Here is a 14,678-nt window from a genome sequence, read left to right as displayed (position 1 = left end):
TAAGTGACAATCCCTGGTGATGGCTCCCTGCAGAGAACAATGCCTGCTACAGTTTGACATTCACTCTGGCTTTTGCTTTGGCAGAGCCCAGGACTGAAATAGTGCTGGAGTTGCAGAACTGCCCCAAACAAGCAAGTAGCTCTGAAGCTCATCTGAGAGCCAAATCTGGTATGTAGGTTAAAGCAGCCTCCAAGTACCTTTACCTTCACTGCTCTGCAAATCCCCTAAGTCTCACTGACTCTAGCAATTTTATATGGATTTCTTTTACACCAGTTCTTAAACAATTACTTCAGTGCATTAAGCACAAACACTCTTTCTTTTTAGCATGGGCATTCAGGGCCTTTTTCTCCTCCACTTAGGTTTGTCCAGCTATGGAAGGAAATTCCAGCTGTCCTGCTAATAATGTTTTTTTTTTTTTTTTTCTGCCTTGCTTTCTGTGGGGGAGAGGTGCGGGTGAGCAGGCTCCATTGAGCAGCTGGGGCTGTCTGTTAGTGAATGGTGAGTGCCCATGAAATACTGGACTCCTACTAATGGTGATTTCAGTCTGTCACTCGTGGGACATGTATCTCATAGGCAATGCCAGAGTATTCTTCTCCACACACACCCACCAATGTACTGCAACCCTCTTCTGGAGGGACTTTTACTAGGGTAGCTAGGACTCCATATCACCTCTGTCATTGGCCTCTCTGTGAACAAGGTACTAATAGTAAAGAATGGGCCTACAATGTGCTAGGTCAGGGGTTCTCAAACTGGGGGTTGGGACCTCTCACGGGGTCACGAGGTTATTACATGGGGGCGTTGTGAGCTGTCAGCCTCCACCCCCAAACCCTGCTTTGCCTCCAGCATTTATAATGGTGTTAAATATTTAAAAAGTGTTTTTAATTTATAAGGGGGGGTCGCACTCAGAGACTTGCTATGTGAACGGAGTCACCAGTACAAAAGTTTGAGAACCACTGTGTTAGGTGCTATACGATTTCCCTCAGGCTACCAAAAGCTCCCAAAGGGTAAAGGAAAGGGGTGCACCATGCTGTAAAGTGGGCAAGGTGATAGTTGGCCACATCTTGATAGTAAATGTCTTTAGAATGCTCTGACTCTTGTTAAATAATAGCTCCTGTGTGAGCGAGAGAAGATTTTAGGCCCAGAGCCTTTTTGCGTCTACTTTTGCTGGCAATACAGAAGTGGTGGTAGCCCTGTAGAGTTGCTTACAGATATCTGGGGAATGTTACTTCAGTTTAAGTGGGGGGAGGCTTGGATAATCAAGTAATATATTTTCTTTAATTTCAGCCTTCCTTTGATATAGGACTAGTGAAGGCAGCAAACCACTACCACCATTAACTGTGACATCAGGAAACCAATATAGAAAAGTAGGCCTCAACATTTTAGGCTACTTCTGTAGTGGTTCTGCTGCAGTGGTGGGGTGTCCTGTGACATGGGATGGATAGGAATGATCAGTCACAAGCTGCTGATTCAGCTTCAGGCCACAGACTGCCATACTAACAAATACTAAATGTATGCACATCATGAGAAGAGAAGCCTGCTAATTGAATAGGCGACCTGTGTAACTGGAGGCTTGTTTGGTTATAAAAGGGATAATATGAGGAAACGTTTGCTTGGATCTTAGCTATTCTGTGTAGGCTTCTGGCTTGTTGAACACGTCTCTCTAGAAAAGCAAACCGAGGAATTTAAATCCTTTTTATACTTCTGTTAAAGGCTAGAGAGGTGACTGAGTATTCACTGCTCAGACCAGAGACTGAAAGCTGGAGTGACTTTGTCCAAGTACATTGAATAGGCCTTGCCTTGTTTTTGCTTTTCTTGCAAACCACTTCAACTTCCCTGTGACTTGAGAGACTAGAAGAGAAAAACTGCTGGTCTCTTCCCTCCAGGCACTAGTGGGGACAGATGTAAAGGGGTAGGAAAAAACAGCAGCAGGGCATAGACAATCTGGATCTCTGGTTTGGCTGCAATTCAGGAACATGCTTGGCTTTGTTGAGACCATGAGCTTTCTAGAACATGTAGCAGGATGAGCTGTGGGGATGTGAATGCAGACCGGCAGTCTGAGTGCTGCCTGACATGGGGAATGCAGCTGGCCACTGAGGGATTGTCTTGTATATTTTTTTTTTCTCTCTCTCTCAGTGCTGGGACATGGAGGACAGCTTTCCCCCAGAGGAGATCAGGTCTGGGCAAAGGTATTTTCGGCTGTCTAAGACCAGCATGCGGAGCGAGGAGAAGAGACTGAGGACTTTCCGGCAGTGGCCAGAGAGCTCACCTGTCTCTGCCACAGACCTGGCTAAGGCTGGCTTTTTCTTCCTGGGTCCTGGCGACCGAGTGCAGTGCTTCTGCTGTGGCGGTATCTTGAGGAGCTGGGAGGCTGAGGATCAACCCATGCGAGAGCACCAAAAATTTTTTCCTACCTGTAAGTTTATCTGTGGTGAAGATGTTGGCAACCAGCAGATGCTCCCCTTTCTGGAGATCTTGGACTATGTGGATGGGCAGATCCTCAGCCTTCTGCAGAGGATGGATGTAGAAGAGGCAGCCCTACCCAGTCAACCAGAATACCCAGAGATGGAAACCGAGGCGATGCGACTAGCCACTTTCCAGAGCTGGCCACCGTACACAGAGTTGTATCCTGAGCAACTGGCCAGAGCAGGGTTCTTCTATACAGGTAGGCATGGCAGGACTAGAGCTTTATTGGTAAATGTCGATATACATCAGTTTGTGCATGTGCAGTGAAATTGACAAAAAATATTTCCATTGATGATAACAATTTACAGAGAGGCAAATAGTTGCTTGAGACTTATTAGAGTTTGATTTTTAAGGATATTTTACTCTGTATTTTGACATGTGAAGTTGACAACTTGCCTTTTAATAGTTATAAAGCTTTAACGTTTTTGAATCTCAACATCTACTGTTTAAATAATTCTGACATCCTTCCCTCCCCCAAGATATCCCTCTCTGTGAAAAATTAAATCAGCAGTTTTCAAGTTTTTGAGCTGAGCCCCTCCTTTGAGTTACAATTTTTGGTCCCCCCCCCTCAGGTTTACTGTGTGTGTGTGTGTGTGTGTGTGTGTGTGTGTGTGTGTAACGCTCTCTGGGCGTGGAGCCAGCGCTAGGTGTGGAGGCTGCCGGGAGCAGAAATCAGCACGGGGCCATGGTGCATGTTGACACTGATCCACGGGCTAGGTGGCCCCCTGAGGTGAGTCAGGGGGTGGAGGTGGTGCGCCCTCCCTGACCCCTGCCATGTGGGGCTAGTGTCACCCAGGGCCAGCTTCAGGGTTTTGGCTGCCCCAAGCAGCCAAAAAAAAAAGCTGCGATCGCGATCTGCGGCGGCAATTCGGCGGGAGGTCCTTCGCTCCGAGCGGGAGTGAGGGACCTTCCGCCGAATAGCTGGACGTGTCGCCCCTCTCCGGAGTGGCCGCCCCAAGCACCTGCTTGCCAGGCTGGTGCCTGGAGCTGGCCCTGGTGTCACCGTTTGTCTCCTCTGCCTTCCTGGGGGGGGCACACCCCACAGTTTGAAAACCTCGAATTTTAATTTAAAAAAATAAAGCTTATTAGCTATCAAAATTATATAAAAACACTTAATTCTGCCAAGGCTATATACAGGTACCTAGGGTAGGGAAAGCCTCCCTCTGTGTGCAACCGTAGAGCTGCATGATGTGTCCTGTTAGACAAGCTCTATTTAGGGGTTTTTTTTTATACTGCACCCATATACTGTGGTACATAAGCAGGGGGGGTTGGTGCCAGCCATACCATGAAGCCCTCTCCAGTAGAGCCACAACTTGACTCTCCTCTTCTAGGTGTGAGGGGCCACAGAGTTCTCCTTAACTGGACCCTCCTGAACAGCAGAGACATGAGATTCAGACACAGCTTATCCCCTGCACAACATTCTCACAGCACTGGGACAGAGTTAAGGCCTAGACTGCAAATGCCACCACCGTGGGGAACCTAGTTAGAGCACACCCCTTTCTTACGACAGTGCCCTGTGAGGTCAAACTCCATTGTTTGGTAACTTGGCATTGGGGCTTTCCAATTGCATTTACACTTATTTTTAATGTAGTAGTCTCAGTTGGGATTGGGAGTCTCCTCTTCTTCTTGGTAATGTGGTACTGCGTAGGAGCGCTGGGCATGGACCTATGACCCCATTGTGCTGTGTAAACACAGATCAAAAAGACCTCTCACTTCCCCACTGTTGGGTCAGGTTTGGCACAAACCTATAGTGGAAAGTCTCTGCTCTGAGGAGCTTATTTTAAGTTTAAGACTAAGCGCAACAAGGGGTGTGACAGACAAATTAGGATAATGGTAACAGCAATGAGGGGACATAACTGTTGACTTGCTATGTGCCTCGTTTGTACCACACTCTTTCGTATCTGAGCGCTTGGCTAAATGTGAGGTCTAACGTGAGTTATGACCTTCAGACAGTTCAAGTAGAAGCGAAGTAGAATGTGTTATGGAGGGGACAGTGTGGAGTTTTATATTTCTTAAAAAGGAAGACTCATCTGTCTGTAGGTGTCCCCTCTTCAGAAGTTGTTTTGGGCTCCATGGATCCCAGCTAGTTTCATGCTTTTGGATAGAGAAGTCTCTTTTAGGCTCTGTCTAGCTCTCTAACTACCTGTAATGTGTAGAGAATTAGATAAACTGTCACAGAACAAACCAAGGAATTTTGTTTATGTTATTAACTACCTGTAATTCTGAGTCATGAATGGAAATTTGAGTTTGGGGCTTTTCATCTGAAGAATCACTTTGAAAACTGCTCAATTTTTAACTCTAATGCTAAAATTTTAAATCTTCATTGTCTTTGAATGCTATTCCTGTCTTGGTCTGAAAACTCCTACTCACGGGGCGTCACCAGTGTAAGGACTCAGATTTTTCTGGCTGAAATGTGTGAGCTTCCCCCCCGCATCTGTTCATACCATCTATGAACTATAGCCCCACATGCTTACAGAGATGGCGTCTAAAATTCCTTGGTTTGTTCTGTGACAGTTTATCTAATCTCTCTACACGTGCAAGCACTGCATTTGTACCTCCATGCCTTCCGCAACCTGTATTTCACCTATAGTTCTGTAGGGGTTGACCCAGTGAGCTGCTGTTCTGGTTTATCACATTGATAGAATCCCTCTGTGGAACTAAAATTCTTAATGTAGCACTAGACACGTTGTTCCCTTCTATAGTCTAACTAAGTGCACATATTTGTTTACTATATATTAAATACACATGAATACTAATGTAGCCTAAATGACTCTCATTGAGTTCCTTGAGAAGGCTTTGCAGTGTACTTCACAAGAAATGGTGTGAGGAGATACCTCTTATTACTAGTCCTGAACTGAGCAACCAGATGTGAAATCTCCACAGTGTACTAGCTCATAGCTTCTCTGGAATTCTAGTTCTGTATGCTCTAGAGCCAAACACTACTGACAAAAGAACAACCAGCTCAGGAAAACAGAATAAACCAGAAGGCAGAGATTGTAGTTGGAACCCTTTGTCAGATTTGCTTTGGAATTTATTTTCTACCTGCAGACCAGCTGTTGAAAACAGAATACTGAGAATGGGGATCCATCGGGAAACAATCCAACAACATGGCAAACCCAGAGGTCACTTAGACTGGGCAATTCCAGAGCATTGCCAGTCATCTGATCCACATAGTTCCCTTATTTTAAAGCATTCAAGGACTTCTGAATGCCCAGTGTTTTGGAACAGCTGTATTGAAACTCCTTAAGGGGTCCAGCTTATGACTGGAAGGCCTATCCACTCCCAGAAATTCTCCTTTTAGTGGGACCCAAGTATAACTCGCTGAGTGGGAACGTGTAACTTTATATATTGCATTATTCAAAATCATGCCCTGTAGCAGGCATGCTGATATTGTTAAAGCAACTGAATCTCTTGCCCAGTTTCCTCCCTGGGCTGGATGGCTTGGGATCTTTATAACGAGGACTCCTATTACTAGGGGGAGTGGTGTAAACCAATTTCATGGACCCCTAGTTGGCAGCCTTCATGGGGGAGCAGTTTGCTGGATGAAGAAACAGGAGGGGATAGCTGTGTGCAGTGGGAGTGGACATGAGCCCACAAAGGGAATGTACAGAGAATCCATGAAGTTTCCACCTGAAATGTTCATTGACCCAACACTGGAATCCCAATAATTGATTGGTGCAACTTAGGCAAGCCAGCTAGAACTCAAAGCTCTAACTTGACTCCCTGTCTCTGAACAGGGGCAAGCGGCAGAAGTAGTGAGCCAGAGTCCTGGGACCGTTGTGATGTGTGCTCAACAGTTTGGTCTGGTAGCCTGTTATGGTAACAATTAAACATACTGTACCTCCCCCCAGCTCTCCTGGTAGCAACATCAAATTGCCTGTGGGTTAGTGTAACTAGCTGCTCATGTACCTGACATCTGATCCTCTCTTAATGCTCCTTTCAGGTCAAGGTGACACTGTGAGGTGTTTTTACTGTGATGGCAGCTTGAGGAACTGGGAGCTTGGAGATGACCCCTGGAGGGAACATGCCAAATGGTTTCCAAGGTAATTCATGGTATACTAATGCTTGTTGGGGCTGAACTACACATTAGCCAGTTTTATACTGAATGGTCCTTGCTCCACAGTCAAACCTCATGCCCCAGGTGAGATTTAACTGGATTATTAGTATGTAGAGCCATCTATCTCTGTTATCGGTTCAAATCCAACCAGCTCAATAGTGAACAAATAGTGCTGCTAGCTGATAAGCCTATGTGAAATGAATCTGGTGGCTTATGTCTGATTTGCATCATAAAAACTATATCCTGGACAGCTTGTGGTCAAAGTAGGCATTTTAGTGAGGTCAGTCTCTTGGTAGTTCCTGAGAACTACCCCGGAAGCTCCCATCCTAATAAGCTGCATTGTTACTGTTGCAATCTTTTCTCTCCCTCATTCAGGTGGTGGTGATGATAATCATTGTACACGTCTATCATTGTAGCCCCTCCAGGCCATAACCAAGTGGAGAGCTGTTGGGTTAGGCATTGTACAAATCTACACTACATGCGTCTACAAGTCTAATGCTTTTCAATCAAAATCACACACTAGAACTCCGCCTGAGCTGCGGAGTTCAGTCCCCAACGTCTATAGAGTTTATGGACAGTGATCTGTGGGTCAATCTCTATTACCACTGCTTCATGGTAACTTTAACACTGCCCTTGTCTCTTACTGGCATCAGAGCAGCCCTTGTATTCCACTTGTATTGGCCTTCATGTGTAAATGGCAGGATGTCATATACCTAGTCCTGGTGTGGTGGTTCTTACAGGTGAGGCCACAAACCCATTTTCCACGTGATCCAGTCTGTCTGAAAGGTTCAATTGCAAAAGCCAATCTCACAGGCCTAAAATGAAGTCTGGCCAGTTCTGGGGAGATCAGGAGCCTCAAACCACCAGTCTTTCTGCTTGACCAGGAAGATTTTTTTACAGCAGGGAGGGTCTGTCCACTGTGGCAACAATGACATTTGCGCTTTGTACGTAAAGATGTTGCTATACACACCCTGTTTCATTAGGGAGCTTAGTACCACCCTCATGGGGCTTGTATTTCAGACAAGGTCTGCTGTCCTTCACTGGGTATTTGCCTTTTTCTCCGCAGGTGTGAGTTTTTGCTGCAGTCCAGGGGCAGAGACTTTGTTAGCAGTGTTCAGGACTCTGACTTCAACGCTCCAGTGAGTTTGAAATGGGTTTTTTGTGCAGTGGAGGGGGGAAAGGTTTGAGGAGACACTTCCCTCCTGTGACTGTTTTGTGTCTTGTGATGTTTTCAGGGAGGCTCCTGGCAACGGGCTGAACAAGATCCCCCTGTACCCCAAGGTTTGTGTGGAAATGCATATTGTCTTGCCTTTTTGATGAAAGTGCTGCAGATCTGTTGCTCTGGCTTCCACATATTCTAGAGTTTGCAGGCGGAATCCCTTTCTGAGAGGCTTGCATTTTGATGTGAAATAGCTTCCAGAATTATTACTAAGAAACTTCCTCTGGGACCTGAAACCCAGGTGAGCTCTGCTGTTGAAAGTGTCTGCTAAAGCTGGATATTACTTTTCAGCCAACGCTTTTTTGCCAAAAAATGCAGATTCAGGTTGGTGAAAACATTTAGCAAACTTTATGTTGAATTTACCAAATTGTCTTGGTTGGGGGGTGGGAAGCCCTCAACTTTTGAAAAAATCAGAACACTTCATTTTGAGGCTATTAAATTGAGTTTCAATTTTTTTATTCAAACAACTTTCCAACTATTTAAACTGATTAAATTTTATTTCCTACAAAATGTTTCATCTCATCCCAAATTATTATTTTTTTTAACTTCTCAGAATGGCCAATGAACTAAAATCAGTTAACTCTAGTTTCTTGAGCGACCAATTTTGCGGACAAGACACATGGTTAACATTCAGAATCTTGGGTGCTCATCTCGATTTCTGTAGGCTCCTCCATTGCTAGTGATAATATTGCCTGTGTCCTCAGAACCCACAATGAAGGTATTTGAAAAGTAAATCTGCCAGTAGAAGAACTTGCGAGTGGTTCTTGGGTGCCTTTTTGAGGTTAATATGGAGGAGAGTTTAAAGCCAGCTGTTTCTGGAAATGGTGGTTGGGGGTGCTAGATCTTCAACACACAGAGACCTTTGGAAGTTGGGGATACAAAAGCCACTGCATTCTAAGTTTGAGGAGTAAGGGAAGAAAGCTACCCTTTCAGGCTTGGAGTGGTGGCAGCCTTGTGGAAGCAGCATGTAAACCTGAGACTAGGCTAGGGAAACAGTTTCTTCTTGGCGCCCATCTTGTCTTTCTGAGAGAATTTTCCACTGCTTGCCTCAGTCCTATGAACTTTGCCATGGGTGCACTAAGCAGACAGGATTTTCTGCAGGTCTGTCTTTATAACACTCTGAATCTCTGCAGAGAGGAACATGGTGGCAGGTGGTGGCTAAGGCCAACCCAGAAGCATTTCAAAAGCTCACGCTTAGGAAGGAAAAGTGAACCAATTCAGGCTGTTCCAAAGCCTCTGCTGGGGTTGTCTGAGGTGTCTGCCAAGGGACTGCTAAGTGATCTAGAATAGGATCTTTCCAGTTTCGCCATGAATCTTCAAATGATCTACATCTCCGAGCTAGGAGGGGGATTGCCCTGCTCGTGTGCACATAGTTTCACTAGCTCAGTGAGAACTAGTGTGAGCTAATAGTAATATAGCCACTGTCATTAGGGCAGCAGAGGCATGGATGAGACACGCTGAGTACAATCCCATCTGAAATGGTGGGTGCACACTTAGCACCGCTCCGCTGTTCCTCTGTTGCTGCTGCCCAGGCTCCTGCAGCTGTATTATCACTTACATTTGCACTAGCTTTCATTGAGCTATGGCGAGTATACGTACACGGGAAGGGGAATTGCAGTCCTGGCTTGTTGTGTAGACATAGCTTCCTCCTCAACCTATTGTGGGCTATGGAATGACCACCACTGTGGTTCTGAGTAGTAACTGTCTGTTTTGTTTTAAACAAATGTTGAGATCCTTGCAGAAGAAATTCCAGGAGCATGCTAATGCAGCACTGGTGATTTTATTCGGTCCTACCCTTTTGTGTGTGCGCTTTCCAAGGACTGAAGACTTGGCATGAAACTGGAGGTTTTGGGCTAGGATAGATATGAAACAAGTGCCTTGAACTGTGCTCTGAAGGGAGCTGACTGCTCTATTGTGGTTCCTAGATCTCTTAAGTGCAAAATAAAGTGAACTCTTCATGACTAGGACAACACCAATTACTGCACGTTCAGCCCCTTTTCTTGGTAGAAGTATTATGTGCATGCTTGCTACTGGATTTGCTGGTGACCTTCATCTCGGAGTAAAATACTCCTTCAAATGGACATGCATTGGAAGTGTTACAGTAGGTAGGTCATGGGGAACATGCCCTTGTGTATTTAGGAAGGAGGAGGGGCCAGAACTGCACCTCTTCTGGGGAAGTTAGAATCCTCAACATTCCATGCCCTCCAGGCAGGTAAATGGCATATACAGGTATTGCCAAACTTCAGAAAGTAACTTCTTACAGATTCAGAAAACATTTGGGACTAAAGTAACTCCTAAGTGATTGGAACAATTTCAATAATCTCTTCTAACCATGCATAAAATTAACGTGAACCACTCTTTGTAACAGTGTGTGTCAATTTTACTCCTGAAGGCATTCAGTGCCAAAACATTCAGCTTTTTAAAATATTGCATGCAGAATTTTGAAAGTTTTATGTGTTAATAAATGCAGAGGCTCCAGCATGGCAGTGGGGCGCACAGACCACTGGCTGCATGAAGGTGGGGGATCACCCAGCAGCCCCCTGCCCCCATCCCTAGGACACGAACTCAGCGGTGAGGCTGCACCTGTCCCTGACACAGCACACCACCTGGGCCTGCCCCAGAAACACCCGGGGCCCTGTCCTTCTGTGCCAGGTGCACCAGGTGTGGGGCAGGCAAGCTCAACCAGGCAGGATCCAAGTGTGGAGGGGCTCAGTGTGGGGGGATCCAGGTATGGGGTAAGAGGGTTCTGTGTGGGACAATCTGGGTGTAGGCAGCTCAGTGGGGGTTCTAGTGGAGGTGGGTATCTGGATGTGCAAAGGCTCATTAGGGAGGGGGGATTCCAGGTGCAGGGGTAATGGGACTCTGCAGGGGCTTCCAGGTGAAGGTTGTTGGGGCTCAGCAGAGGGGTCTCATTGGGGGGGGGTCTGGGTGCTGGGGGAGTGGGGCTTGGTGGGGTGGGGATCTGGGTGCAGCTAGTTGGAGGTCCAGTGTCATGGGAGTTTGGATGTGGGGGCTCAGGGTGGTGCAGGGGGTTGGGCATCAGGGTGGGGGGTTTGAGTGCAGGGAGCTCAGTGGGGCATGGTCTGGGTGCAGGGGTGGGGGTCCGGAGGCAGGGGTTGAGATTCGGTGGGGTGGGGTTTGGGAATGGAGGGTGAGGGGGTTCGGTATGTACCAGGTGAGGCTTGGTAGCAGTGTCTGGGTATGGGAGGATACACAGGGGTTGGATGGATGGGGGAGCAGCTCCTCATACAGTGACCCCTTCCCTCTCAGCTGAGGAGCAATGGGGACAGGAAGCAGGGGAGGTTGCTGAGCTTTCTGCAGCTGGGGGAGGTTTCTGGGGGTGGGTCTGACACAGCCCCAACAACTCCTAGTAGGGAAGAGGAAATCCTATCTTCTCCTGCCTCCAGCCCAGCTGGGACTAGCAGCTGATCCTGGCTCAGGAACAGGACCACTGGTTGAGATGTCCCCAGCTCTGTGGTGATTTATCTCTCCGCTGGCTGCTCCAGGTGCCTGAAACTATGTACCTGCACTGCTAGGGAGTGGTGTGTGACTGCTCTTGCAGCTTTCCTTTGCTTCCCTGTGAGAGAGTCATTTTCCTGCAGGGAAGCAAAGAAATCTGTGGAGGACATGAATGCTTCACACGTGCAGTGGCGCAGAATTACCCCCAGGAGCAGTCAATGAGTTTGAAGTCCAAGGGAATGCTTTAGGGTTCAAATTAGTTAACTGAGAACAAAAGGAGCTTGGGGACATAACTTCATTCACAATTGTCTGCATGTATTTTGGGGTAGAATATAGCAGAAAAACTGAAGCCAACTGTTAAGTAGCTGCAGTCTGGTTTTCATACATCTTAATAGAAGGTTCCCTCACTGAGTTGGAGAAGTGTTCAGCTATCTAATCTGCCTGTCCTATAAGGAGGGCCTTTGAAGAGCCTACACTTTGGGATGGGATCACTTACTTAGGTATTTTATTTTAGATTCTCGTGGAAAGGCCTTTCCTTGAATGGGACGGATTGGATCAGAGGGGAGAGATTTAAAGTTGCATTTCCCTTCCCCCTCCCCCGGGCCTTTTAGTTCTGAGTCCTCTGTTTTAGGATGTGAAAACTGTGATTAAAAGGAGCAATTTTTTTTTAAACGCCAGTGAAACCAGAGCTCTTACTTAATGGCATGAGGAGTGCAAAAAGAATAACTGTCTGAAACCTAGGGACTGTCTTGCCAGAGCTGGTGCCGCTAGTGCAGTTTTCTCTCTCTGACAGTGAACTATACCTGCTGCTTTAGAAGAAGCTGTAAGAACCTACTTGAACTGGGCAATCCAGGGAGGGGAGGACTGCTTTTTGTTCCTTACCACTGCCTGTTGGTGCATGTTGTGAAGCATGCAGGTTGATATCCCTTCTATGCTTTTTCTTTAAATTCTGTTTAATGGAACTTTGGGTGAAAGTTCTGCCTCTGAGCACCTCAGATGCTTAGGGTAAAATCCTGACCTCACTGAAGTTAACTGCAATTCTCCCATTGACTTCAGCAGGGCCAGGATTTCACCCTTTATTCCAGGGTCGTTTGAGTCCCTGCAGTACTGGATGGGAGAAGGAATGAGGTATTTGATATACAGATTGTAGCATTCTAATGGCCATAGACCAATATTTGTTTTAAATCTGTTACTATGATGGAATATGGCATGACCTATGGGATTAGTTTAAATTTCATAAATGGCCTCATGAAATGTGGAACTACATCTTGCCTATCTAACGCTATCATACAAAACTGGCCGTTGGATAGTTACAATATTCTACACTGAGAAAGAGAACACCGTTAGATTAGAGTCCCTGGCCATATCCTGCCACGTATGGAGTTGGCTACTTTGTAGCCTGTTAAGCTCCCCCTCTTGTTTTTAAAGTGCTTTACAGATTCCCTGTGCTTTACAGATTCTGTGGGGAATCGGGAATTGTCATCTCCTCTGGATCAGTCTTCCATAGTGCAGAATGTCCTGCAGATGGGCTTTGACCACAGCTTGGTGATGAGCTTGGTCCAGAATAGACACCTGCTGACTGGCACCTGCTACTTATCTGTGTCCGAACTGGTCTTGGATCTGCTTCAGGTAGATGGGGAAGAGAGCAGCAGTGCGGAAGAAAGAGGTACGGCCGTTTAGCCTCTGAAACCTCACTGATCAATCTAATCGCATCCCACCTCCTCCTCTGATGGTCGCTGAAGTTTTAGCACTTCAGTGACGCGATCTCTTGGGTCTACACTGGCTCTTCCTAGACTAGAATGAAATGTAATAATGCTTCCTTAGTTCATAGCCCTGTGATACTGAGGAAAGTGGTTCAGTTGTAGAAGGTCTGCAGAGTGCCTAGTTATTGGAACATTTGTTACATTAGCGGTCTCCCAGCAACCTGGAGTCTCGCTGCTTTTCAATATTTCTCTATTACGTCTTGCTTTAAAAGCTGTGGTACTACATTAAGACTTGGGTGTACACCCAGTGCTAACATTGCAGCAAATCCAGAAATGGATTCCTTTTGTGTCTGTTATTTAAACTGGATGATTCAAGAGGCCATTCCATCTCTGTCTGATTTGAGGCGCAGTTGAGGGTGGGGAGGGGTAGAAATGTGCTAATAACATGATTTATAGCTTAAACGGTGAGGACACAGGCAATTGTTAAAGGAAGATTTCTAGGGTTAGTACCCCCCACCCTATAACTGCAGTTCTACATAGGAAAGAACAAATGCTGCTCTACATCACTCCTTTCTATCTCGAACGTGCTACAACGCTGGCTGTAATCTTTCTGACCAAAAATAGCCTTTTTATAAAATACAAATCTTTCTGTTTAGAAAACCCCGCAAATCAGAATTTTGTGTGCACTTGTTTGGGGGGGATGGGACTCATCGGAGTTGGATTATCTGATTTATGGTTCCTCAGCAAGTCTTGGTGTTGCTATGAGAATCTGAGAACCCCGCTTTGCTATTTGATTCCAGGCTGAGCGTGCAGGGTTAGCCGCCTCCTAAAGAGAACCATTTTCATTTAGCAACACCGCACACTTGAACAGACATCACTGAAATCCCAGCAAAGGACCCCACTGTGTGTGTGTGTGTGTGTGTGTGTGTGTGTGTGTGTGTGCTTTTTTTTCTTATGTTTTTTTTTATTATTATTATTATTTTTTAAGCATGGGAGCATTAATGCCATCTCCATTCCTTCTGATTTCTATAGAGCGTACGGAGAGGGAGACAGGTTTGCCAGGACAGAGACGAGACGCACAGGCTGAGTGCTCAAAAGAATCAGGTGAGGTAATAAAATCTGCCTGGGCTGAACCAAAACCGTCTCTACAGCAGGAAATGCTAAGGCTCATTACCTCCCATGTAACAGTTAAATTGCAAAATAATTTCCTCTTATTATTCAGAATGTGGTAGCACCTCCAGGCCCCATTCAGGGAATAGGGTCTATTGTGTTAGGCAAGATTAATACACCCAAAAGAGTTACCATGGATTCCCCATACATCACAGATCACTAACTGTATCCTCTCTTCCCCACTGTTCAAATCTCAAACCCACCACCTGTGGACAAACTGAGGGGCCCAGGACTGGAATAGCAGGGGTTTGTCCTGGTCATTGTCATGGTCACAATCTTGAACAAAACGAGGAGGGAAAACTATGGCCCTAAATCCAGCTCTTGAACTATGGAACAGAAAGATCCTTTCAAAAAAGGTTCAGATAACACTGCTCTGTAACAGAACTTCGGTATGTCTCTTTCAGCAGAGCCCCCACTGAGTACGGAGGAGCAGCTGCGACGGTTGCAGGAGGAGAGGATGTGCAAAGTGTGCATGGACAAAGATGTGTCCATTGTCTTCGTTCCTTGTGGCCACTTGGTGGTGTGTGCGGAATGTGCCCCCAGCCTGAGACGATGCCCCATCTGCAGAGCGGTCATCAGGGGAAGTGTGAGGACTTTCATGTCCTGA

At 46.2% G+C, this 14,678-nt stretch overlaps 1 protein-coding gene across 1 annotated transcript; it reads left to right on the top strand.

The window, feature by feature from the left end:
• Window positions 1–2,211: 2,211 nt before the first annotated feature.
• On the top strand, window positions 2,212–14,678 carry BIRC7 (baculoviral IAP repeat containing 7). The gene is made up of 7 exons (XM_034787851.1): window positions 2,212–2,662; window positions 6,407–6,506; window positions 7,587–7,659; window positions 7,756–7,801; window positions 12,655–12,864; window positions 13,934–14,005; window positions 14,479–14,678. Exons 1-7 carry the CDS (start codon window positions 2,212–2,214, stop codon window positions 14,676–14,678), a joined length of 1,152 nt encoding a protein of 383 aa, XP_034643742.1.

The sequence above is a fragment of the Trachemys scripta genome, chromosome 12 (genome assembly GCF_013100865.1).
Source record: "Trachemys scripta elegans isolate TJP31775 chromosome 12, CAS_Tse_1.0, whole genome shotgun sequence".
NCBI classification, from domain to species: Eukaryota; Metazoa; Chordata; order Testudines; family Emydidae; genus Trachemys; species Trachemys scripta.
The sequence above is the reverse complement of the archived record's forward strand: the minus strand, read 5'-3'. Positions and strand labels throughout refer to the sequence as shown.